Consider the following 26,692-nt stretch of genomic DNA (forward strand, 5'->3'; position numbering starts at 1 on the left):
TGACATGTTTCCCCAATGATAGCTTCCTCAGGGGACTTGAAGACCACTAAAGGCTGGATTCCTGAGGGCTATCTGGACAAGTTTTTAACATGACTGCGAATTGATTTGCAGCAGTGGTCTCTGGTCCAGATGCTCTCAGTTTAATCTATTGTTTTTCTACTATACTGGTCCATATGTCTCCTGTAATCCCGTGGTGTCCTCACTCCAGTCTTTCAATGCTGTTGGACAGGTGGGAGTCTGTTTGGTGATTGCTTGGTCCTTAAATTAGTGGTCTTCAAGTCCCCTAAGGAAGCCATCATTGGTTCAACATGTCAGGAACAGACACATAACAATTATTTACCTACGATATCAGTATGACCACAATATGGACATTTGTAGATTTCAACCTTGTTCTTTATAAAATGATCATGTTTTAACTATGTATCAATAAAAGTCTGTAAATTGTAATATTTTGATGAATATCGTTATTGGCACCGCTATCATCCCAGTACTCCTCTATTGTTCTCTATACCATTTTTGGGATGAGGTGCTTGATTATATTTTGGCCCAGCCGTTATTGCAGCAATGTCAAGTGTCTCTAGGACTTTAAATCCCACACAGCAGCATTAATTAGTGTTGTGTCATATCACAATTTGAGCAAAAAATATAAAAGTCCCCTTTTATTAAATAGACCAGGGCTTTTTTGCTCAGAAAATAGGTGCAGTAACTCGACCACGACTTCTGAAAACCCCACACACCCTCCAAACCGCATCAAATAGTGGGTGTGGTCAAATGTTACATCCATTATTCGAGTGTAACATGCTCCAAACCTGCCCCCAGTGAGTGCAGGCAGGGGCTCTTCTACCCTCAACCGCTGTCACATTTCAAAATTGCAGTGGACACACGGGATCCACCCACATGGCTGCGTCATTCAGTCACAGGGATCTGTGAATAAGAGAACTACAAATATTGTCAGCCCGTTGTGGCTGACGTCTTGTAGTTCTCAAAGAACTGCAAGGGCATGGATGAGCGCTCTCATAGTTCACTCACAAGCCCTGAAGCTTGTCAACAGTCAGCCCACTTCGGAGGTACAGGCTGGAAGCTGCAGGATCCTGGCATTCCACCACTGTTCACAGGTGAGGGTTTTTGTTTTACGGGTGAGGGGTTTGCCTTGTCTCTTTTTGGGAAGATTTCCATCATTCCTCCTCCCAGAGACCCAACTATAAGTGAGAAGAAATCTTTTCTGATATAGTAGCCCACAAAACAGGTGTACTCATTGAAAGATTCCTCTTCTATTCATGTTCATATTCATCCAGTGACAACTGTACATTTTGGCTTTGCCACCATTCTCCCTCCCATTTGCAGTGATCACTAGGATAAATAGAGAGGGTAACCCCCCCCCCCCCCCCCCCACACACACACACACACACACACACACACACACTCTCTGGAGGGGACAGCTCAGCGAAGCTGGCCCCCCTACAATCAGCACAAATAAAAACTCAAGTGTGTTTCTTTAGTGCTACGTTTGTGCTGTTTTGTGCCGTAAAAATTTACATTTGTGCTGCTTTTATTTTTAAGATATTAGCAATTGTTTTTTCCAGACCATGACATCACCTAGCCCCCCTACAACGTCCAAATGACACAAAACTGGTCTTGTTGGTTAGTGCTACGTTTGTGCTGTTTTGTGCTGCTAAAAATTCTGTTCTATCTTTTATCGTTTTTGCGTTATTAATGATTTATTAAAGGTCACCAAAGGTCACTCAGCCCCCCTACAACACCCAAATGACACGAAACTGGTTTTGTTGGTTAGTGCTACGTTTGTGCTGATAAAATTTTTATTTGTGCTGTTATGGTTTTTAAGTTATAACAGTTTTTTTTTTTTTTTTCAAACCCCACTCACTTTGCCCACCTTACAATCAGCACAAATAAAAACTCAAGTGTGTTTCTTTAGTGCTACATTTGTGCTGTTTTGTGCTGCTAAAAATTCTGTTCTATCTTTTATCGTTTTTGTGTTATTAATGATTTATTAAAGGTCACCAAAGGTCAGTCAGCCCCCCTACAATGCCCAAATGACACAAAATTGGTCTCGTTGGTTAGTGCTACATTTGTGCTGTTTTGTGCTGTTAACATTTCCGTTCTATCTCTTATCGTTTTTGCGTTATTAATGATTTATTAAAGGTCACCAAAGGTCAGTCAGCCCCCCTACAACACCCAAATTACACGAAACTGGTCTCGTTGGTTAGTGCTACGTTTGTGCTGATAAAATTTTTATTTGTGCTGTTATGGTTTTTTAGTTATAACAGCTTGTTTTTATATTTGTGGTTTTTTGTGTCATAATAATAAAACTTTGTGCTGCTTTTATTTTTAAGATAATAGCAATTTGTTTTTTCCAGATGATGACATCACCCCGCTCTCCTGTCACATACCTGGTTAGTGAGCTCCTGGTTAGAAAGCAGCCATGGGAGCACAGTGAGGTATGAGTGCCTGTGATCAGTCCAGTAGACTGCGTGGTGGCAGCAGTCAGCAGGTGGATGTGGCGGCAGAACCAGCTAGTGGCAGATGAGCTGGCACTGAGCTTGGCTGGTGGCAGACTGTGGGTAAGTAGCTGGAAGCAGGAGACAGATGAGACCTTGCTGGGCTGAAGAGCTGTAGCAGGCTGGATGAGCAGGATGCAGGGTCAGATGAGCTGGGTCCATAATGGTCAAGCAGATCAGGCATAGACGGCACACAACAGGATAGTCGGGTTACAAGCCAAGTCAGCAACAGGAGGTAGATCAGGCAAGAAGAGAAGGCAGAAGCAGAATCTAGAGACAAGCCAAGGTCAGGGCAGGTAGCATTCAAATGGAGGTCAGGAGCAAGCTGGGTTAGGATCAGAGGTCAAACACAGGAATCAGAAATGAACACACAGAAGCAGCACACCAAATTGCAGCTTGTTTAAATAGTCTGTCTGGTGCCAGCATTGGTGACAGGCTCACGCTCATCTGCCCAGTCAGTTGCCAGTCTCCGCATGCGCATATGTATGTACAGGGAGACATCATTTGTGCTATGCGAAAGCCTTCCCTGACACCCCCTACAACAGCCAAACAAAATGAAAACGGGCTGGTTGGTTAGTGCCACGTTTGTGTTGGTTTGTGCCTATTTACTTTCCAGCTTGCTCCTGACATCCGTTTGACTGCTACCTGCCCTGACCTTGGCTTGTCTCTGGATTCTGCTTCTGCCTTCTCTTCTTGCCTGATCTACCTCCTGTTGCTGACTTGGCTTGTGACCCGACTATCCTGTTGTGTGCCGTCTATGCCTGACCATTATGGACCCGGCTCATCTGACCCTGCATCCTGCTCATCCAGCCTGCTACAGCTCTTCAGCCCAGCAAGGTCTCATCTGTCTCCTGCTTCCAGCTGCTTACCCACAGTCTGCCACCAGCCAAGCTCAGTGCCAGCTCATCTGCCACCAGCTGGTTCTGCCACCACATCCACCTGCTGTCTACTGGACTGATCACAGGCACTCATACCTCACTGTGCTCCCATGGCTGCTTTCTAACCAGGAGCTCACTAACCAGGTACGTGACAGGAGAGCGGGGTGATGTCATCATCTGGAAAAAACAAATTGCTATTATCTTAAAAATAAAAGCAGCACAAATTTTTATTATTATGACACAAAAAAGCACAAATATAAAAACAAGCTGTTATAACTAAAAAACCATAACAGCACAAATAAAAATTTTAGCAGCACAAACGTAGCACTAACCAACGAGACCAGTTTCGTGTCATTTGGGTGTTGTAGGGGGGCTGAGTGACCTTCGGTGACCTTTAATAAATCATTAATAACGCAAAAACGATAAAAGGTTGAACGGAAAATTTAGCAGCACAAATGTAGCACTAAAGAAACACACTTGAGTTTTTATTTGTGCTGATTGTAGGGTGGGCAAAGTGAGTGGGGTTTGAAAAAAAAAAACTGTTATAACTTAAAAACCATAACAGCACAAATAAAAATTTTATCAGCACAAACGTAGCACTAACCAACGAGACCAGTTTCATGTCATTTGGGCATTGTAGGGGGGCTGACTGACCTTTGGTGACCTTTAATAAATCATTAATAACGCAAAAACGATAAAAGATAGAACGGAAATGTTAGCAGCACAAAACAGCACAAACGTAGCACTAACCAACGAGACCAGTTTTGTGTCATTTGGGCATTGTAGGGGGGCTGACTGACCTTTGGTGACCTTTAATAAATCATTAATAACGCAAAAACGATAAAAGATAGAACGGAAATGTTAGCAGCACAAAACAGCACAAACGTAGCACTAACCAACGAGACCAGTTTTGTGTCATTTGGGTGTTGTAGGGGGGCTGAGTGACCTTTGGTGACCTTTAATAAATAATTAATAACGCAAAAACGATAAAAGATAGAACGGAATTTTTAGCAGCACAAAACAGCACAAACGTAGCACTAACCAACGAGACCAGTTTTGCGTCATTTGGACGTTTGTAGGGGGGCTAGGTGATGTCATGGTCTGGAAAAAACAATTGCTAATATCTTAAAAATAAAAGCAGCACAAATGTAAATTTTTACGGCACAAAACAGCACAAACGTAGCACTAAAGAAATACACTTGAGTTTTTATTTGTGCTGATTGTAGGGGGGCCAGCTTCGCTGAGCTGGAGGGGACTGCGTTAAAATCTTGACCGAGGTGGTAACTCTTCCCTATCAGATTTACCAACACCCTTTATTAGTTGAGCTTTTTGACACTTCGTTTTTCCCATTATTATATATGCTTTGTTTTCTGAACTAGTATGTAATGTTGTGAATTCATTTTTGATATTCAGTTTGTTGTACTTCATACTATACAAATCATTTTTCTTTTTTTAAATAACAAACATGTTATATTTGCCTGCTTTGTGCAGTAGTTTTTCACAAAGCAGACCCGATCTTCCTTTTCTCTGGTCCCCCACCGGCACTCTTGGCCCCTGCTGAGTGCCCCAGAGCAAGCAACTTGCTATGGGGACACCCGAGCAGGCTCGCTCTTGAGCCGCTGCTCTGCGTGTCCATTAACACACAGCCACAGCTCAGCCTGCCCCCTCTCTCTCTTTGGTTCACTAGCTGTGATTGACAGCAACAGGAGCCAATGGCTCTGGCTTGTGTCTCAGCCAATGAGCAGGGGGAAGTCTCCTAAAAGCTCCCGTACACATCACTGTATCGCGATGGGGTTCAGGTAAGTATTGAAGGAGCTGCTGCATCTTGAGCCTTTAAAACCTATTTAAAGCCATAAGAGTTGATGCCAAGTATACGCTGAGGTGTGTTTTTGCTTTTGTGTTGGCAGAGGGTTTTTTGTTTGTTCTTGGAGGACAGAATGAAAATGGTGATACTCTGAGTTCTGGGGAGCAGTATGATCCAGATGCCAATGCCTGGAGCCCACTACCACCTATGCTTGAGGTAACCTATTAGCAGTAATTTAGAATTCCTAATGCTACCACAACACTTTTTTAGGATTTCTCTGATTGAAAAGAACATGTTAAACCTACTGTACACAGAAATATTTTGTCATTTAAAAGATCGGCTCCACCCAAACCACTCTTGTTGATTTAGGATGGCGTAGGACAGTGATTGAGAAGTGTGGAAAGTAGCAATATGTGTAGGTGACAATGACAAGAAAGAGAAAAAGGCACCAACATCCCTGTACGTAATTGTAGGAAAGGGGGATTTATTTGGCGGGACTTTTTGGGTGCCAGCAAGAAAAAAAAAAAAAAAATATATATATATATATATATATATATATATATATATATATATATATATATATATATATATATATATATAATTTCAATCCATGATAGGTACGAAAAATACAAGATTTTTATTGTTACATAAAAGACATAATAAAAGGTTGATAAAAGTTATGTGCACATGTACAAGAATACATCTAAAATTCAAAACCGATGACATTAGAATTAGAAACATTGTCCCGACATGTTTCGCCACTGTGGGCTCATCAGGGGATATTTGAAAAGCAATTAGATGTAGCACTGCATACAAACAAAACAAAATTAAAACCATTACATGGACTGGGAGTACAATACAAAAATTTAAAATTAAAATGGTAGTAGTACAAAAGAATAGGCTGTCAGCTACCATACCCATCATCAATCGTTCACTCAAATGAGGATCTTTCGTCTGCGCCTCAAGGTCCAGTCACGAAAAACCGTCAAAGGGTAGTGCACATGGAGGGACGCCAATGGGGCTCCAAAGAAACATTTCAGCTGGAATCTAACCAACAGGGTTGTGTAAAAATTTGTAAAAATGATAAAGGTGAAATAAGGGGGTGACCAGGACGGGGAGGATGTAAATGAGGGGGGGGGTTTGGATTGTGGGATGGGGAGGGAGGGTTTTTTGGATTGTGGGATGGGGAGGGGGGGTTTTGGAAAGGGAGGGAAAAGAGGGGGGAATGGAATAGGGGAGGGTGGGAGTGGGAGGGATGGGGAAGTAAGTGTGTGTATGAGTGGAAAGTGATGGGGGGGGGGGGGGGTGCGGGAAGTGATAAGTAGGATGGTTAACATCTCAGAGCCATAGAGAAAGTGATAACTATGGGGGAGCTCATGTAAAGTGATAGTGCTAACCTAGGAGAAAGGTAACTTACTTGCATCTGTGATAACAATGATTTGAAGAAAAAGCCAAGGGTGCCTGGACTACAGACAGAAGTCTGTTGAGAATGTTAAAATGAGTAACTGCGAAAGATATAATGAATGGATTTGTAACTAGGTAAAAACTATGTAAATCGATATACACAGGAAACATAGTTCATGTTGATACTTAGTATAATATAAAATAGGTCATCTTATATATGAAGAGGACAAATGCCTGCTGCAGATCACCCGCCCCCCTCAATTGGGGAGATAAAGTTTCCAACACAGGCGGCAGCAAGTGAAATATTTTAAGATAAAATGCATTAAGATAAAAAAACCTGTGTGTAGCAGCCTCCCCAGCCCCCTAATACTTACCTGAGCACCATCTGTCCAGCGATGTCCACGAGTCCCTCGGCCATCCGGGATTCTCCTTCCTGATTGGCTAAGACGCAGCAGTGGCGCCATTGGCTCCCGCGTCTGTCAATCAAAGTCAGTTAGCCAATCAGGAGAGAGAGGGGAGCGGCAGCTCTGTAACTGAATGGACACATGAAGCTGTGACTCAGCTCAGGTGCCCCCATAGCAAGCTGCTTCTATGGAGGGAGGTGCCAGGAGCAGCGAAGAGGGACCCGAGAAGAGGAGGATCCAGGCTGCCGTATGCAAAACCAACTGCACAGAACAGGTAAGTATAACATGAATAAAAAAAATAAGGTAAGTATATTCTCTCTAGTTTGGAGGGGTCTCCAAACTTTATAAACAAAAGGCCAGATTACTGCCCTTCAGTCCTTAGGGGGTCCAGACTGTGGCCAGTGACAGTAGAAAATACCCAAGCGTCAGCGGAAGTAGACAATGTCTCAGACTTGGTGGTCAGAGGAGGAATAGTCCCCATCATTGGTATTAGTTTGAGGAATAGTGCCCCATCGTTGGTGTCATTGGAAGGAATGGTGCCCCATCGTTGGTGTCATTGGAAGGAATGGTGCCCCATCGTTGGTGTCATTGGAAGGAATGGTGCCCCATCGTTGGTGTCGGTGGAAGGAATGGTGCCCCATCGTTGGTGTCATTGGAAGGAATGGTGCCCCATCGTTGGTGTCGGTGGAAGGAATGGTACCCCATCGTTGGTGTCGGTGGAAGGAATGGTACCCCATCGTTGGTGTCGGTGGAAGGAATGGTACCCCATCATTGGTGTCGGTGGAAGGAATGGTACCCCATCGTTGGTGTCAGTGGAAGGAATGGTACCCCATCGTTGGTGTCGGTGGAAGGAATAGTGCCACATCATTGGTGTCAGTTGGAGGAAAAGGTCCTAGCAGTGGTAGGAACAGTGACCCAAGGGCCAGATAAAAGCAAGCAAAGGGCTGCATCTGGCCCTTGGGCTGTAGTTTGGAGACAACTGCTATAGACCAAAAGAGCATTGTACTATGTACTGGATTTAATCTGTTTATTCACACCAGAGTTCAACTTTTAACAGTAGTTTTCTTCTTCTTTGAGTTACAAATGTGTTCTTTAATAATCTGTATAATAAAAATAAATAGATATATAGAAATCATTTTTGATTTGTGTTCTGTAATGTAATTACAGGCCAGTAGACTTGCTCCCAAAACCTTCTTGGGCCCAGGAATCAGGAAATGATGATATCTGATCCTTGCTCTGATTTGCTCGTTGCTTAGACTACCAAGTTTTTTTTTTTTTTTTTTTTTTTTACTAAGGCTCGCTTCACACTAGTGCATTTCCATAGTCGCACGATTTCCAGTGCGACTTTGATGCAACTTTACTCTCAAGTCGCATCAAAGTAGCGCAGGAACCTTTTTCAAATTTGCGAAGATTGGACCGTGTGCCATTAAAATCAGTGGGCTGCGACTTGTCTTGTGACTTTATGTATCCAAAGTCACACTTGTGTGAACGGAGCCTATGTGCAGAACATTTATTTATATTCCCAGTTCAGTAAACTGTTATGCAAGTATAAGACAATAGTAAGTAATAATGTATGTCTGCTCCGATAGGAAAGGCACAGTTTTGGTGTTGTAGAAATTGATGGCGTAGTCTATGTTCTGGGAGGAGAGGATGGGGATCGTGAGTTAATCTCTATGGAGTCCTATGACACCTGTACGAAAACCTGGATCAAGCAGCAAAATATGACTATGGTGCGAAAGGTATGTCTGATATGCTTACTATTTGTCGGCATGGCTTTTATTTACCACATTCTAGATGATTAGATGTACACTTGTTTAAATTGTAAGCAATAAGCAGACTTGTTCTGCAGTCACACAAACTAGGGGCAACATAAGAATTAAAGTGATTGTAACAACTTTTCCTTGTAAAACAGCCCATTCAGTTTAAAATAGTAATGAGAGGCAAAACATTTGTGAATTATTATAAAAAAAAAATTAAAAATACCTTCTATTTTTTCCCTTTTTAAAGGTGATCACATTACCTCTGTTCTCAGCTGCATAAGAGCTGGGGGGAGGAGAAGCAGCAGCACACTGATAGCTGCTTAGGGGGGTGTGTCATTGAAGGAGAAAAGGGTGAGTTCCCAGCACAGCCAATGAACTTACCATGGCGTGTTCTCCTGCTTAGAGTGGTCAGTTTTTAATAGGAAAGCCGAGGTATTGACAGGAACACCAGGGATTTTATGCAAAGGAAACAATAGAAAGAGAACAGGACACTTTTTCATACAAGTGCACATTACAGCAGGCACATATCGGGAATATGAAATATTCGATTTACATGTTCTTTAACCTGCATCCAGGAAGGATATTGATGCCCTGCAAACTGGAAACGTGAAAAAATAGTATAGCAGGGCAAGAAAGATACAAAAAAAAAAATGAGGAAGGTCCCTCATACTGCAACTCCGGCCATAATCGCAACATTGAAAACTGTTGTCTTATGTTTCTTTAACTCTGGTATGCTCCTTTGCTTGACCATCTGTAGACTGTCCACATTGCTTTGCTATTTTTGTTTCATCCCAATGCCTTACCTAAATTATGGCTTTTTCTTATCTTTATTAGCTGTCTGTTTCTGAAGTGAGAATTTTGCTTTGCTTTGCATAGCCAGCCATCTTTTATTAAGTCCCTGATTAGCAATTAGAAGCACACACCCTCCTCCTATCCCTAGTAGTATATAACTAAGCATCTCTTGGGAAAGGCACGTTTGCATATGGGGTTCTTTATCAAAGTGGGGGTATTTCTATAAGAGGCAGCACTTCTGACTGTGCACGTCAGCAAATGCACAAAGCGAAGGGACACAAGAAAACGGCTTGAAAAATACCACACATACCACAATCCACGTGCACAAAAAATCTCCAGAACACTGGGGCTTGTCCCTTCATATAAATCACACTCCCATATTACCTCCCTCACCCTTCTTTTAAGCTCTGGTGATGTATCCCCAAACCCTGGGCCTCCTTCATTTAACTGTATTCAACGCACCCATTACTCTACACCCTCTGGCTGCAGCCGCAATGCACACAATCTAGTTCCCAAGATCAGACTCCCTTTCTCTCGCGCCATTTGGTATGCCCGCTCTGTCTGTAACAAACTCGCCTCTCTCCATGATCTCTTTATTGCTAACTCATTTAATCTACTCGCCATTACGGAAACCTGGCTTCATGAATCTGACACTGCGTCTTCTGCTGCCCTGGTCTTCTTTGGACTCACTCACTTAGACCCAGGGGACGCAAAGGAGGGGGTGTTGGAATCCTTTTAGCCCCACATATTATCTTTCAGGTACTTCACCCACCTCACTGCGTTAGCCTCTTCTCCCCAGTTTCTCTAAGGACAGCTGTGATCTACCAGCCCCCTGGACTGGTATCAACCTTTCTGGATGACTTCTCTGCCTGGCTACCCTACTTTCTCTCTTCTGAAATCCCCACTATCATTCTCGAGGACTGTAACATCCCTACTAATACTAACACTCCCGCTACTTCCAAACTTCTCAGTCTAACCTCCTCCTTTGACCTGAAGCAATGGATACATGCTTCTACTCACTCTGAAGGAAATACCCTTGACATTGTTTTCTCCCACCTATGCAACCTCTCCAACTATCCTTACCCCCTCTCTGATCCCTACCTTATTAATTTCAGTCTCTCCCTCTCCTCTCCCTCCAACCATCCAATGGTTACCCATAGAAACCTACGCCATCTCAACCCTTCTCTTCTCTACTCTGCTACCGACAACCTCTATGACAAAATCTCACCCCTGTCCTGCACCTGATAGCCTCCCATGGCTTCCAATACCACCTCTACGCTGAAGACGCCCAAATCTATTTTGCTACCCCTCAGCTCACTCCCCACGGATCACTAATTTTACTGTTGGATATATCAGTTTGGATGCCACACCACTTCCTCAAACCTTATCTATCCAAAACGGAACTTATCATTTTTCCTCCCCCACGTGCCTCTTCCCCTAATCCTGATCTCTTTGTCAAAATCGATGGCACAACTATAAGCCCATCCCCACATGCTAAGGTCCTAGGTGTAATCCTGGAATCCCTCTGAACTCTCCTTTAAGCCCCACGTCCAATCACTGTCTAAAATCTTGCCGGCTCAACCTCCGCAACATCTCCAAAATATGCCCCTTTCTAACCAATGACACAACAAAGCTCTTAATTCACTCCCTGGTCATCTCTCGCCTCGACTACTGCAACTCCCTCCTCATTGGCATAGTCTATCCCCCTTCAATCCATCATCACATTCCACTCTGCCCCTAGCTACATCACTGACCTAGTCTCTAAATATCAACCTTATCGTTCTCCTCGTTCTTCTCAAGACCTGCTCTCTAGCTCCCTCTCTAGCTCCCTCATTACCTCCTCCCATGCTCGCCTCCAGGACTTTTCCAGAGCCTCTCCAATCCTATGGAACTCCTTGCCCCAATCTGTCCCATTTTATTTGTCTCCATATCGGCAACTAAGCTAATAAAGGGTCTGGAGGATATAAGTTATGAGGAAAAGTTGCGAGCACTGAACTTGTTCTCTCTGGAGAAGAGACGCTTGAGAGGGGATATGATTTCAATTTATAAATACCGTACTGGTGACCCCACAATAGGGATAAAACTTTTTCGCAGAAGGGAGTTTAACAAGACACGTGGCCACTCATTAAAATTAGAAGAAAAGAGGTTTAATCTTAAACTACATAGAGGGTTCTTTACTATACGAGCAGCAAAGATGTGGAATTCCCTTCCACAGGCGGTGATCTCAGTGGGGGGGAATCAATGGTTTCAAAAAACTTTTAGCACCTGAACGACCGCAACATACAGGGATATACAATGTAATACTGACATATCACACACATAGGTTGGACTTGTGTCTTTTTTTCAACCTCGCCTACTATGTAACTATGTAACTCTATTAGCTTTTAGACGATCCCTGAAAACCCTCCTCTTCAGAGAAGCCTATCCCTCCCACACATAACAACTGTATTTTTAATTTTCTCCATCTGAACATCTCCCCAATACTGTTACCATTTGTTCCACTTGACCCTTCCTTCTAGATTGTAAGCTCTAACGAGCAGGGCCCTCTGATCCCTCTGATCCCTCCTGTTTTTGAATTATATTGTAACTGTACTGTTTGCCCCATGTTGTAAAGCACTGCACAAACTGTTGGGGCTATGTAAATCCTGTATAATAATAATATTGGCTGTGCAAGGTGAGTGCATCTTTTTTTGCAAAAATAAATAAATAAATGCAGCCATATTACATAAAGTAAAATTGTGTATTAATGTGGGTGCTATGGAGCCTGCAAAGCATTGCAACCGCAATCAGCGGATCACAGGTGCAGTGTACAGGCTCCTGCAAACTCTTCAGCCCTAGGTTCATACAGAGGTACATACCTTTTTTAGTTATGGAGCAGGAGGAAATAAACAATGGACTACAAGTGCAGTGATGTCACTCCACTTGTGCTCCATTGAGAACAACCTGTAGCAGTGGCAGATGGGACTTGTATCAATATGTATAGGTGTTAGTACTCCTGCGCTACCCAATCTCTTAGATAATGGGTTGTCCTAGCAAACTGTGCTCGTACTGATATTATTTGTGATATAACCAAGTGTGCTGCAATCAACGCTTTCTGTTCCCACAAATGAAATGACAATAATTAAATTAAAGTGCTGCACTCCTTTCTATAACGAGCAAACACATACAATTCATCCAAAAGTGTACTTATCCAAATACTGTTCAAACAGACGTATTTGTGTACCTTGATAACTATTAAAGTGCTCAAAACAGTGCTTCCTTTTTATGTTTTAATCTTTTTTTTCTTGGTTTTGCAGGCACAATAAAACATACCGACAAAAGCAATATGTCTGTAAAATATAAACGTGCTAGAGGAGCCTGATCATATTGGTGCTCGCATCTGTGGGTAATGCATAGTAAGAATACAAGTATAAAGAATAATAAGGCCACATACACATGAAATAGGAAAACCTCCCTCATTTCCATAATACAGTTAAGATCAAACAAGATACATGTATTAGGGGTGTGGTGTTAACCCATACAATGCTATAGAAAGAGCTCCTCCCAAAAGTAATTATTTTGACAGATCAGCAAAATTGGTATAACATGGAGCAGAAAAGGGGGGGAAGAGGAACAGCAAGAGAAAATAAAGAGAAAAAAAATGTTTAATTGATAATAAAAATAAGGGGAAGGGAAGAAAGGCCATGAGTATCTATAGAGACAACAGAAGATGGCAAGGGCTAATAAGAGGATCCTGGGACAACCCAACAGGCTAAAGCAAGGTAGAGGAAAACATATCAAAGGTAGATGAATACCAGAAATGATTACAGACAGTCCAAATTAGATTATTAAGTCAGATTTATCTTCGTCCCATGCTACCATATTCTCAAAGTATTTCTTTTGATTAATTTCACAAGCCCAAGCTGCTAAGGTTGGTGTGTCAGATTGGCGCCAGCATCTGGCAATAACAAGAAAAATCTAAACCTGACTCTTTTTGATCAGGCACTAAGGATAAAACGGTAATCTGGGGTTGGTTGCGAAAGGTATCGCCCACCAGGTCAGCAAACAATTGCAAAATCTTTTTACAAAAAGGGGCAAGACGTGGGCAAGTGCCCCAGATGGGAGTCCTAGTGCCAGGAGCCTGCAAACAGCCCCAGCATAGCTCAGGGATGGTAGGGTTAATTTTATGAAGAATGGAGGGGCAGTGATACCACCTGGAGAGTATACGTCAGTGCTTCCTTTTTAAACAGTGATCCCTTATACTTCAATTAGGCAATAAGGTACTATTAATTCATAAAATAATTACAAGCCCATAAATTGACAATTATTTTCTGTGTTGAAATACTTTGTGTTGATCCCTTCACCTGTCACCAATAACCTCTGATTCCAAAAACGTGTCACCACATCACGTGTTCAAGGCTCACGGAACTCTCACCTTAACTGTGTATCAATTAGGCCTTATGATATATTTCTATTCTCTTTTATATTGGCATCTTTCTTCTCCTTTTCACTGGGGGGGCCCCCTTGATGAAGTCACGTGTGGCGTGATGTAACGCATAGGGAAAGAGGAGAGTCTGACGCAAACTGGAAGTAACATGGGAAGACACCAGTATATCAAGCTTTTTCATGTTTAAAGCACGTTTTATAACTTCTTGAATGTGAGTGCATACTTTTTAATAAATAAGAAAATTGATGGTTTAAATACTACTCTATGGGAGCCTTTCCATCTTTGTTTCCCCCCTCCCCATTGTGAGTTATACAGAATGGCCTTATGTAACCTGGAGTATTAACATAAGGAGCCATATACACATACTGCATATCTGGAGAGGGGCACCAGATACCAAGAGATGCCAATGCAAAGAAAATAGAATAGTATTTCAACACAGAAAATAATTGTTGATTTATGGACTTGTATTTATTTTATCAATTAATAGCACCTTATTGCCTAATTGAAGTATAAGCGATCACTATTTAAAAAGGAAGCACTGTTTTGAGCACTTTAATAGTTATCACAATACACGAATATGTCTGTTTAAACAGTATTTGGATATGTACACCTTTTAGATGGGACTTGTAGTTTTCCATTCACAGATCCATTTCATATGGCATCCACTGTTCACTTATTTTCTTAAAATAAGACAACTTAGGTGTGTCTATGGACAATACAGCCTTCTTTGGCGCTTCCTTTTCAGGCATGCTAAGGCATCTAGGTGTACACTTCTTTTTTTTTTCTTTTAATCTTTTTCAAAAGGAAAGATTAGCGAGTCGGTCAATAAAGGTGAGCACAAAGGCGTGGTGCATAATATGTAACTTGGCAAATGACTTTGGTTTGGCACTTGGACTCCAAACAAAGCCAAGACTTGCAGAATTTTAGTACCTCAAAAAATAAACACACATGAGTAGTTTCGCATCAACATGGTAACATTATGTGAAGCATTTTTATTATTTCACTTATGTAAGTGCGTTTTTTTTAGTCAGCATGAGTAAAAACTTTTAAATGGCCTAAATAGAGATCACAATATGCATATTTGGGAAGAGTGAGTCCCAACAGAGCATTTTAACCACTTGACGTCCGCGCTATAGCCAAACGACGGCCAAAGCGCGGACCTGAATTTCCGGGAGGCCGAATCCTCCCCTTTGCACGCTCCCCGCGAGCCCCCCCCCCTTTGCACGCGTGTGGCACGCGCTGTGATCACCGAGTCACTGAGACCTGGGTGATTACAGATACGAGTAAGGGGCTGATCCCGGCCCCTTACCACGTGATCAGCTGTCAGCCAATGACAGCTGATCATGTGATGTAAACAAAAGCTCGGTAATCTTTTTTTTTTTTTTTTTCCTCACGCTGACAGCGTGAGGAGAAAAAAAAAAAGCCGATCACCGGCTTATGTGCAAGGGACATCGGTCCCGAAGAGAAAGGAGGCACATCTGCCTCATCTGTGCCCACAATTACCACCTGCCAGTGCCACCTGCCAATGCCAAAGATATATAAGTGTAGCGCTAAACTGATTAAATTGGTAAATATCAACTAACAACCTTGTAAGGTGAATCGTGAAATATCAGTAAATCAATCCGAATGTACAGACCATAAAAACTAGTAACCTAAACAAAAGAACACATAAATATCACATATGACATGTGCCCGATAAACTGAATAAAAAATAAACAATCTTGTACAAAAAGTCCGTGTAAATTCCATAAAGTCCACAGTATATGGTGAGGAAAGAGAAAATCCAATTCACCACAATGGTGTATCACATATGACTAGTGCCTAATAAACTAAAACTAAAAAACCATGTATATGAAAAAGTCTGTGAAAATTCTGTATAGTCCACAGTATGTAGTGAAGAAAGAAAGGATCCAATTCACCACAAAGGTATCAAAATGCAATGGATAATACTGGAAGCATCAGTGCAGTAAATCCCCCACCAAAGCAGTTATGAGCTTACCAGATGGTTTGTACTCTAAAGAACGTATGTTCTAAGAGTCAAACAGGCTTGTTTATTAAACTGGCAACCAGGATGAAATCTTGAGGATCCTCTGCGGTTAAAACCCAGGGCGTCCCGACCCTTTATAGGAACTTGGTCCGCTGCTGTGCTGTACCGCTCCGCACCCGCCGCTAAATCCAGCCTATAGCACCTTCTCCCCGGCCTCAGTGTGCGACGCCATCTTGTGACACTTCCTCCTGAAGGCAAACTGCTCACCCACACAACGCCATACACGCTGTCTACTATCTGCCCAGTACAGTGAAAACCGGATTCATCCGTAAAGACCTCTCCAGTACCAGATGCCATCAAATGTGAGCATTTGTCCACTCAAGTCGGTTACGACGACGAACTGCAGTCAGATCGAGACCCCGATGAGGATGACGAGCACACGGATGAGCTTCCCTGAGATCATTTCTGACAATTTGTGCAGAAATTCTTTGGTTATACAAACCGATTGTTGCAGCAGCTCTCCGGGTGGCTGGTCTCAGATGATCTTGGAGGTGAAGATGCTGAATGTTGAGGTCCCAGGCTGGTGTGGTACATGTTTTCTGCGGTTGTGAGGTGGTTAGATGTACTGCCAAGTTCTCTAAAACACCTTTTGGAGACGGCTTATGGTAGAGAAATGAACATTCAATTTGAGGGCAACAGCTCTGGTGGACATTCCTGTAGTCAGCATGCCAATTGCACGCTCCCTCAAAACTTGCGACATCTGTGGCATTGTGCTGTGTGATAATGGTTATCACTACACGCTCCTGTGCCGGTGTCTTGCCGAGAAAGTTCCCCCGGTGGATAAGGACCCCCCTGTACTGCGCAGGCGCAGCGCTTGCGCAGTACAAAGGACTAGCAGCCGCCGAAAATAGCCGAAGCTGAAAAACTTCAATCAGCTGTACATGACGCCTGTGCCCTGGGTCCAGGTTGAAGCCCCACCATCCAAGTGGACCTAGAGGGAGGATATAAAAGTGCCGAGCGAAGCGAGGCCGTGCCCGAAGTGTGGCGAGGGGCCCTCTTACAGGCGCCGTGTACAGCTGATTTCTAGTCTATTCGGCTATTTCCGCCGGCTCCTACTGCGCAAGCGCTGCGCCTGCGCAGTAGAGGGGGGTCCTTATCCCTCGACAGGAACTTTCTCGGCAGAACACCGGCACTCGGATCTGAGTGCCGCTTCGTGTAAGTGCATATTTTATCTTCTTTTTATAAATAAATGTGACAAACGGAGAGCATTAGATCGCTGTGTTCTTTTCTACATATACCTTTGATCACTTCACTGACTGTGGATCTGAGGACGAATACCGGAGTTGTTATCTGGGGATTGCTTGCCTGGTGTTTTGTATAGCGCTATGTGACCTGTTTCAGGTCGAGTTCTTGAGGTGAGAGACCATCTATATTTGTGGTGGAGGGATCACAGTCACCAGGTTTGTCATTATTTGCTCTGCGTGTGTCACCGCACCCTTTAACTATTCAAGCTGTCTCCACACACACCAGTTGGGACTGTATTGATATTTTTTTTACTTTATGGACATTTATAAATTACGCAGCATATTTTACTATGCTGTGTGATAAAACTGCACATTTTAGAGTGGCCTTTTATTGTGACCAGCCTAAGGGACACAAGTGCAATAATCAGCATCTTGATATGCCACACCTGTGAGGTGGATGAATTATCTCGGCAAAGAAGTGCTCACTAACACAGATTTATACAGATTTGTGAACAATATTTGAAAGAAATAGGCCTTATGTGTACATAGTAAAAGTCTTTAGATCTTTGCGTTCAGCTCATGATATATAGAGGCAAACACGAATGTTGCGTTTTTATAATTTTGCTCAGTGTATATATATTTCTATATGTGTGCCTTGCACTATGATCATTACCTGCCAGGTGGGTGCTGCCTCTAGGAAAAGGACTACACCCACTGCAACAAATGCTTGAATTCTCCCGTTGCTGTTGAGTCCTGTGAGTCTTGCAAAAGTACACCTGTACTTTTTTTTGCCGGTGATTCTACATACCTCAAATTAGGATTGCACCACCCAAGCCATTACAGTGCTTTGAAAAAGTATTCATACCCCTTGACATTTTGCCATGTTACAACCAAAAATGTAAATGTATTTTATTGGGATGTGATAGACCAACATAGAGTGGCACATAATGGTGAAGTGGAAGGAAAATGATAAATGGTTTTCAATATTTTATATAAATAAATATCTGAAAAGTGTGGCATGGATTTGTATTCAGCTTCCTTTTACTCTTATACCCCTAACTAAAATCTAGTGGAACCAATTGCTTTCAGAAGTCACCTAGTTAGTAAATAGAGTTTACCTGTGTGTAATCTAATCTCCGTATAAATACAGCTGTTCTTTGAAGCCCTCAGAGGTTTGTTAGAGAACCTTAGTGAACACACGGCATCATGAAGGCCAAGGAACACACCAGACAGGTCAGGGATAAAGTTGTGGAGAAGCTTAAAGCAGGGTTAGGTTATAAAAAATATCCCAAGCTTTTAACGTCTCACGGAGCACTGTTCAATCCATCATCCGAAAATGGAAAGCGTATGACACAACTGCAAACCTACCAAGACATGGCCGTCCACCTAAACTGACAGGCCAGCCAAGGAGAGCATAAAAGGAGAAGCAGCCAAGAGGCCCATGGTAACTCTGGAGGAGCTGAAGCAATCCACAGCTCAGCAAACATGTGGAAGAAGGTGCTCTGGTCAGATGAGACCAAAATTGAACTTTTTGGCCTAAAAGCAAAACCCTATGTGTGGTGGAAAATAAACACTGCACATCACCCTGAACACGTCATCCCCACTGTGAAACATGGTGGCAGCAACATCATGTTGTGGGGATGCTTTTCTTCAGCAGGGACATGGAAGCTGGTCAGAGTTGATGGGAAGATGGATGGAGCCAAATACAGGGCAATCCTAGAAGAAAACCTGTTATGCCGCGTACACACGGTCGGACTTTTCGTCTACAAAAGTCCAACGGACGCTGACGGACTAAAGCTGGCTGGTAATCCGATCGTGTGTGGGCTTCTCCGGACTTTCAGCTGACTTTTTTAGCCTCAAATCCGACGGACTTTAGATTTGAAACATGCTTCAAATCTTTACGTCGTAAGTACGACGGACCCCGAAATCCGCTCGTCTGTGTGCTAGTCCGACGGACAAAAACCCACGCTAGGGCAGCTATTGGCTACTGGCTATGAACTTCCTTATTTTAGTCCGGTGTACGTCATCACGTACGAATCCGTCGGACTTTTGTGTGGTCGTGTGTAGGCAAGTCCGTTCGTAAGAAAGTCTGCCGCAAGTCCGCCGAAGGTACGTCGGAAGTATGTCGGACAGGCTGTCGGACTTTTGTAGACGAAAAGTCCGACCGTGTGTACGCGGCATTAGAGTCTGCAAAAGACTTGAGACTGGGGAGGAGGTTCACCTTCCAGCAGGACAACGACCCTAAACATACAGCCAGAGCTACATTGAAATGGTTTAGATCCAAGCATATTCATGTGTTAGAATGGCCCAGTTAAGTCCAGACCTAAATCCAATTGAGAACCTGTGGCAAAACTTGAAAACTGCTGTTCAGACGCTCTCCATCAAATCTGACAGAGCTTTGAGCTATTTTGCAAAGAAGAATGGGCAAAAATGGCTCTCTAGATGTGCAAAGCTGGTAGAGACATCCCCAAAAAGCCTTGCAGCTGTAATTGCAGCGAAAGGTGGTTCTACAAAGTATTGATTCAGGGGGGCTGAATACAAATCCACGCCACACTTTTCAGATATTTATTTGTAAAAAATGTTGAAAACCATTTATTATTTTCCTTCCACTTCATAATTATGTGCCACTTTGTGTTGGTCTATCACATAATATCCCAGTAAAATACATTTACGTTTTTGGTTGTAACATGACAAAATGTTTGAAAATTTCAAGGGGTATGAATAGTTTTTCAATGCACTGTATATCTTATCAATAAATTCAAGAAATAACTTGTTGATCCTGCCAAAAATTCAGTGGGCTCTACGTTTCTGAGAACTATGCAGCCAGCCACTTTTTCAAGGAACTGCATCTCAACAAGAATGTGTGGTAGCCCATCCTTTTGAGATATCGATGGAGATATATACTACACATACTGTAAGTGCCTTGTTCCAAATGACCTGGAAAGTGTGCAGTGTGAGCAGGCACTGAAGAACTGTTTAAATCGAGTATCAATCTACTTTACACAACACCGTTTTTTAAACTACTATCTGCAGACGTGGGCTAAGCATTGTGAAAAAAAAGTTTTTATTTGTAGAGTCTGCATGTGTTGACTTGACATTTGTTGGTTAATCTCAGATTGGCTGCTATGCCACAATGAAGAAGAAAATCTATGCAATGGGAGGAGGATCATATGGAAAGCTTTTTGAGTCCGTTGAGTGTTATGATTCCAAAACACAGCAGTGGACAGCAATATGCCCCCTGAAAGAAAGAAGGTGAGAGGGAAAGCCTGTTGTGATTTTATGGAGAAACTCTTCCTGTTAACTGTATCTTCTGTAACTTGTATTTTCTCTGCAGGTTTGGGGCAGTAGCATGCGGGGTCGGTATGGAACTTTATGTCTTTGGTGGAGTCAGAAGTCGGGAAAATGAACAGAACAGTGAAATGGTGGCTTGTAAATCCGAATTCTATCATGATGACTTTAAAAGGTACATTTTGATGTTTAGAAGGTCAGGCAGTGGTGGTTAAGATTTGTGGATGGTGTATACAGTATGTGTCACCTAGGTTTCTCATATGGTGAAGGGCTCCAGGATTTATGTTTGATGTGGAGAAAGTGAGAACTTTTTTTTTTCCCTCAGAATCTTAATCGCCATTTTGAATTCTTGCAAACTGCATACATGATTATTAGCCATCTACAGGCTTTGCAAGCTGCATCCACATTAAGCTTGCTAGCTACTATCTACATTATGTATTGTGGCAGTGCAATGCTCTGCCACTGTGAAAACATAAGAGAAAGTGACACAAGGTTTGCGCATATGCAGAATGAGGAACTCCAGAATGTCAGTTTAGAGAGTTTTTTCATCTTTCTCTGGGTTTTGTTTCTTCTGAATCTGGGTCTGGAACTCGGAGACTTTTGAAGTACTTTGGGAGGGAAGGAGTCTCCAATCCTGCGTCTGGGTCATGCCAGAAAGCAGCAGGCTGAATGTGCAGGTATTTACAGACTTTATAATCTAGGACCTGACAATAGTTCGGGGCTCCGCCAGAGAGACAGGAGGTCTCTACATAGGGGTCCGAAGGACCCCAATCCTTCCCAGGAGTCGGAGAGGCTGCATAGGGCAGCCAGGGCATGTATGTCTGCACAGTGCAGGTACAGTTGGTGACAGAGCAGCAAGTAACTGGAAAACAGCTGAGGCACAAAGCTTGTACAGGAGCACTGTGTTGCAGTATTATATGGTCTGGAGGACCAAGGAGCAAAAGGCCTAAGCAGCAGCACTGCTAGAAAGAACCACAAGGCTGAATGTAATTTATGCTTGTGTTGATGGTGGAAACGCCTACATTGGAAACAGATTTTCTGTGTGAACCTTATTATTAATAAAAGTGGGCCAGCAAGGCTTTGAACAGCATTTCTGGAGTGAACTGAACTCACTGGGAAGCATTTCCAATAAACGAAAACCCCCCAACAACATCACAGTGTGCTTTATCCCAATGGGCTACAGCCCTTTGCTTGCCTTTATCCAGCCCTTGGGATGCTATTCCTCCCACTGATATCAGCCACTGTTCTCCCACTAACACCAATGATAAGGCACCGTTACTTACACTGACACCAATAGTGAGGCACCATCCTCCCACTGACACCAAAAATAGGGCACTATCCCTCCCACTGACACCAAAAATGGGGCACTATCCCTCCCACTGACACCAAAAATGGGGCACTATCCCTCCCACTGACACCAAAATTGGGGCACTACTCCTCCCACTGATGCCAAAGAATGGGCACTATTTCTTCCACTGACCCCAACAGAGCACTATTTTTTACTCCCACAGACCACCAAGCCTGGGACATTTACTCCCACTGATGCTGGGGACTTTTCTTCTCCAGCTGCCCACAGTCCAGGCCCTCTAAAGTCTGAAGGACACTAAACTGGCCCTTCGTTTAGAACTTTGGGAGACCCCTGCTCTGTCCCATATTGGGTTGCTTCAACATTGGGCTCTTGTCTTGTAGATGCAGTTAAAGTTTGGAATACCTATCCTTCTATCACACGCTGATTAACATGTTTTAAATGGGTCCAGCTCTGTTTTAACATAAATGAAAAATTTGCTTTAACTGGTGCAGTTAATATTCCACACCTTGGTTTTAAGAAATATACCTACTGCAGAGACATAATAGTATACCTTGGCATGAACTAGCAAATTTGGATATGCAGTTTTGCGCTCATTATTGAGTCCAGTATGATGTACACTAATATGTGAGCAGATTATGGGACGTAGTTAGTAGAATTTGACACCTTTTTAGTCCTAATCAGATTTTTTATTTTTTTAAATGGATGCAAATCGTCCACTCATAAAAACATCCTGGTATCGTATTGTTTACCGTTTTCCGTGTATGTTTCTTTTTCCTACAGATGGATCTATCTAAATGACCAGAATTTGTGTATTCCAACAAGCTCTTCCTTTGTCTATGGAGCAGTGCCTATTGGAGCGAGTATATATGTTATTGGAGACCTTGACACAGGTAGTTAACATTATACACCTAAACTGGCTGTTATGCTAACTGATGGGGGCTGTAGCTTCAAAGGTTGTTGGTCAGGCTGGTTAAAGGAGGTGTAAAGGCAGAATGTTTTAATCTTGATGCATTCTATGGTCTAGGTCTGGACTGGGCTATTCTAACACATGAATATGCTTTGATCTAAACCATTCCATTGTAGCTCTGGCTGTATGTTTAGGGTCGTTGTCCTGCTGGAAGGTGAACCTCCATCCCTATCTTAAGTCTTGCAGACTCTAACAGGTTTTCTTCTACGATCGCCCTGTATTTGGCTCCATCCATTTTCCCATCAACTCTGACCAGCTTTCATGTCCCTGCTGAAGAAAAGCATCCCCACAACATGATGCTGCCACCACCATGTTTCATGTAGGGATGGTGTGTTTAGGGTGGATGTGCAGTGTTCCTTTTCCACCATACATAGCGTTTTTGCTTTTTGGCCAAAAAGTTCAATTTTGATCTCATCTGACCAGAGCATCTTCTTCCACATGTTTGCTGTGTCCCCCACATGGATTCTCGCAAACTGCAAACAGGACTTTTTATGGCTTTCTTTAAACAATGGCTTTCTTCTTGCCACTCCTCCATAAAGGCCAGATTTGTGGAGTGCACGACTAATAGTTCTGTGGACAGATTCTCCCATCTGAGCTGTGGATCTCTGCAGCTCCTCCAGAGTTACCATGGGCCTCTTGGCTGCTTGTCTTGTCATGTCTTGGTAGGTTTGCAGTTGTGCCATACTCTTCAATTTCGATACGAGAACGGAAAATCGAAACCATCATCCGAAAACAGAGTATGGAACAATGCTCCGTGAGATGTTCAAAGCTTGGGATATTTTTTTTTTATAACCTAACCCTGCTTTAAACTTCACAACTTTTATCACTAACCTGTCTGGTGTGTTCCTTGGTCTTCATGATGCCGTTTGTTCACTAAGGTTCTCTAACAAACCTCTGAGGGCTTCACAGAACAGCTGTATTTATGAGATTAAATTACACGCACAGGTAGACGCTATTTACTAATTAGGTGACTTCTGAAGGCAATTGTTTCCACTAAATTTTAGTTAGAGGTATCAGAGTAAAGGGGGCTGAATACAAATGCACACCACACTTTTCAGATGTTTATTTGTAAAAAAAGTTTGAAAACCATTTATCAATTTCCTTCAACTTCACAGTTTTATGTGCCTCTTTGTGTTGGTATATCACATAAAATCCCAATAAAATACATTTACGTTTCTGGTTGTAACATGATAAAATGTGGAAAATGTCAAGGGGTGTGAATACTTTTTCAGGGCACTGTGTGTGTCTCACAAAAGTGAGTACACCCCTGATATTTTGGTAATTATTTTATTATATCTTTTCATGTGACAACACTGAAGAAATTATACTTTGCTACATTGTAAAGTAGTGAGTGCACAGCTTGTATAACAGTGTAAATTTGCTGTCCCCTCAAAATAACTCAACAATTAAATTTGGTGTTATCGCTCCCACTCATACTGGTCATTGGAAGTTCAACATGGCACCTCATGGCAAAGAACTCTCTGAGTATCTGATAAATACAATTGTTGCTCTACATAAAGATGGCCTAGGCTATAAGAAGATTGCCAAGACCCTGAAACTGAGCTGCAGCATGGTGGGCAAGACAATACAGCGGTTTAACAAGACCGGTTCCACTCAGAACAGGCCTCGCTCACCATGGTCGACTAAAGAAGTTGAGTGCACGTGCTCAGCGTCACATCTGGAGGTTGTCCTTGGGAAATAGATGTATGAGTGCTGCCAGCATTGCTGCAGAGGTTGAAGGGGTTGGGGGTCAGCCTGTCAGTGTTCAGACCATGCGCTGCACACTGCATCAATTTGGTCTGCACGGCTGTCGTCCCAAAAGGAAGCCTCTTCTAAAGATGATGCACAAGAAAGCCCGCAAACAGTTTGCTGTAGACAAGCAGACTAAGGACATGGAATACTGGAACCATATTCTGTAGTCTGATGAGACCAAGATAAACTTACTTGTGTGGCGGCAACCAGGTGAGGAGTACAAAGACAAGTGTGTCTTGCCTACAGTCAAGCATGGTGGTGGGCGTATCATGGTCTGGGGCTGCATGAGTGCTGCCAGCACTGGGGAGCTACAGTTCATTGAGGGAACCATGAATGCCAACATGTACTGTGACATACTGAAGCAGAGCATGATCTCCTCCCTTCGGAGACTGGGCCGCAGGGCAGTATTCAACATAACAACCCCAAACACACCTCCAAGGCAACCACTGCCTTGCTAAAGAAGCTGAGGGTAAAGGTGATGGACTGGCCAAGTATGTCTCCAGACCTAAACCCTATTGAGCATCTGTGGGGTATCCTCAAACAGAAGGTGGAGGAGCGCAAGGTCTCTAACATCCACCAGCTCTGTAATGACGTCATGGAGGAGTGGAAGAGGACTCCAGTGGCAACCTGTGAAGCTCTGGGGAACTCCATGCCCAAGAGGGTTAAGGCAGTGCTGGAAAATAATGGTGGCCACACAAAATCTTGACACTTTGGGCCCAATTTGGACTTTTTCAATTAGGGGTGTACTCACTTTTGTTGCCAGCGATTTAGACATTAATGGCTGTGTATTGAATTTATTTTGAGGGGACAGCAAATTTACACTGTTATACAAGCTGTACACTCACTACTTTACATTGTAGCAAAGTGTCATTTCTTCAGTGTTGTCACATGAAAAGATATAATAAAATATTTACAAAAATGTGAGGGGTGTACTCACTTTTGTGAGATACTGTATGTGTGTGTGTATAGTGTTTAGTAGGGTTTTGTCATGTTTTTTGTTTATAATATATTTTCCCCATTGAAGAGATTTCCCTTCTTAGTTGTCACAGGAACAACTGTCAAAATGGAAAGAGATCCTCTTTTTTCCTGTTACAGTGACAACTGTAAAATTTTAAATTTCCCATCACTTTATGTTTTGCTTAACAAAATGGATAGAAAGGGTGAGTTTCCTCATTGGAGACAGAGACAGCCATAAACACATAACAGAGGTATCTTGACTTTCCCTACTCTATCCAAAGCTTAAAACTGAAAGTTTTTTTGGCTTTAGCTATATTATAGGAAATGGCATCGGCTAGTCTAGTATTATATTATTATTATTATTATTAATATTATTATTATTATTATTTATTTTGTGGCTATATTGTTTTCTATTTTAGGTACAAGTTATGACTACGTGAGAGAATTTAAGAGGAGCACAGGCACCTGGCATCATACCAAACCTTTATTCCCCTCTGATCTCAGACGCACAGGCTGCGCTGCATTACGTATCGCCAATTGTCGCCTTTTCCGGCTGCAGCTTCAGCAGGGACTCTTCCGCATCCGAGTCACACCCACATGAGCAGCTTAGGTCATTCAGCCTTGTAAACAGCCATTTTACTATGTAAAACAGCAGGCTGATGCTAAATCCTACAAAGGAATATATCACCTTGCAGCCTACATAATACATCCGGTATGTACTGGAGGCCTGTAAAGCACCGTTTATGTTTGTGATGTCAAAGTCTGATCAAAGAAAAAAAAAAAACTATTTGAGAAAAAGACACACACTAAATATCAGGGTGTTGGGATCAATATATTGTGTATGTGTATATTTTACATTGCTTTTATGCTTCTGGGGGTTTGAGAATTTAATACTTAAGCATGAGGCAATGTACTGAAAGAAATGGCTTTAATATGCAAATTATCAAGAGAAAATATTTTCACACCACAAAGGGCAACCTAATGTTAGTGTATGTTACTCATGTGTGCCTGCCTTAAAACATAGCTTTTTATTTTATTTACTTTTGTCTTTTAACACCTGCTTAACCTAGGTGACACGTGCAATGGATCAAAGTATTTTATTTGGTTTTATTAATAATTTTTACTCAGTATTCAGCCATATCTTCTATTTCTGTTTTAGAGATGTTTTTATTGAGGTACTTTTCTATTTACTAAACGGGATCCA

The 26,692-nt window shown here is 42.5% G+C and overlaps 1 protein-coding gene across 1 annotated transcript in view; it reads left to right on the plus strand.

The window, feature by feature from the left end:
• GAN (gigaxonin) overlaps positions 1 to 26,473 on the plus strand; it is a 63,427-nt gene extending 36,954 nt beyond the window's left edge. Inside the window, exons 6-11 of the mRNA XM_073605533.1 lie at positions 5,302 to 5,414; positions 8,596 to 8,745; positions 20,331 to 20,467; positions 20,550 to 20,678; positions 22,593 to 22,702; positions 25,908 to 26,473. Coding sequence (XP_073461634.1) covers positions 5,302 to 5,414; positions 8,596 to 8,745; positions 20,331 to 20,467; positions 20,550 to 20,678; positions 22,593 to 22,702; positions 25,908 to 26,089 — 821 coding nt within the window. The 3' untranslated portion in view covers positions 26,090 to 26,473. The remainder of the gene's footprint in view (positions 1 to 5,301; positions 5,415 to 8,595; positions 8,746 to 20,330; positions 20,468 to 20,549; positions 20,679 to 22,592; positions 22,703 to 25,907) is intronic.
• The last annotated feature ends 219 nt before the right edge of the window (positions 26,474 to 26,692 follow it).

This window comes from Aquarana catesbeiana, linkage group LG11 (assembly GCF_042186555.1).
Source record: "Aquarana catesbeiana isolate 2022-GZ linkage group LG11, ASM4218655v1, whole genome shotgun sequence".
NCBI lineage: Eukaryota > Metazoa > Chordata > Amphibia > Anura > Ranidae > Aquarana > Aquarana catesbeiana.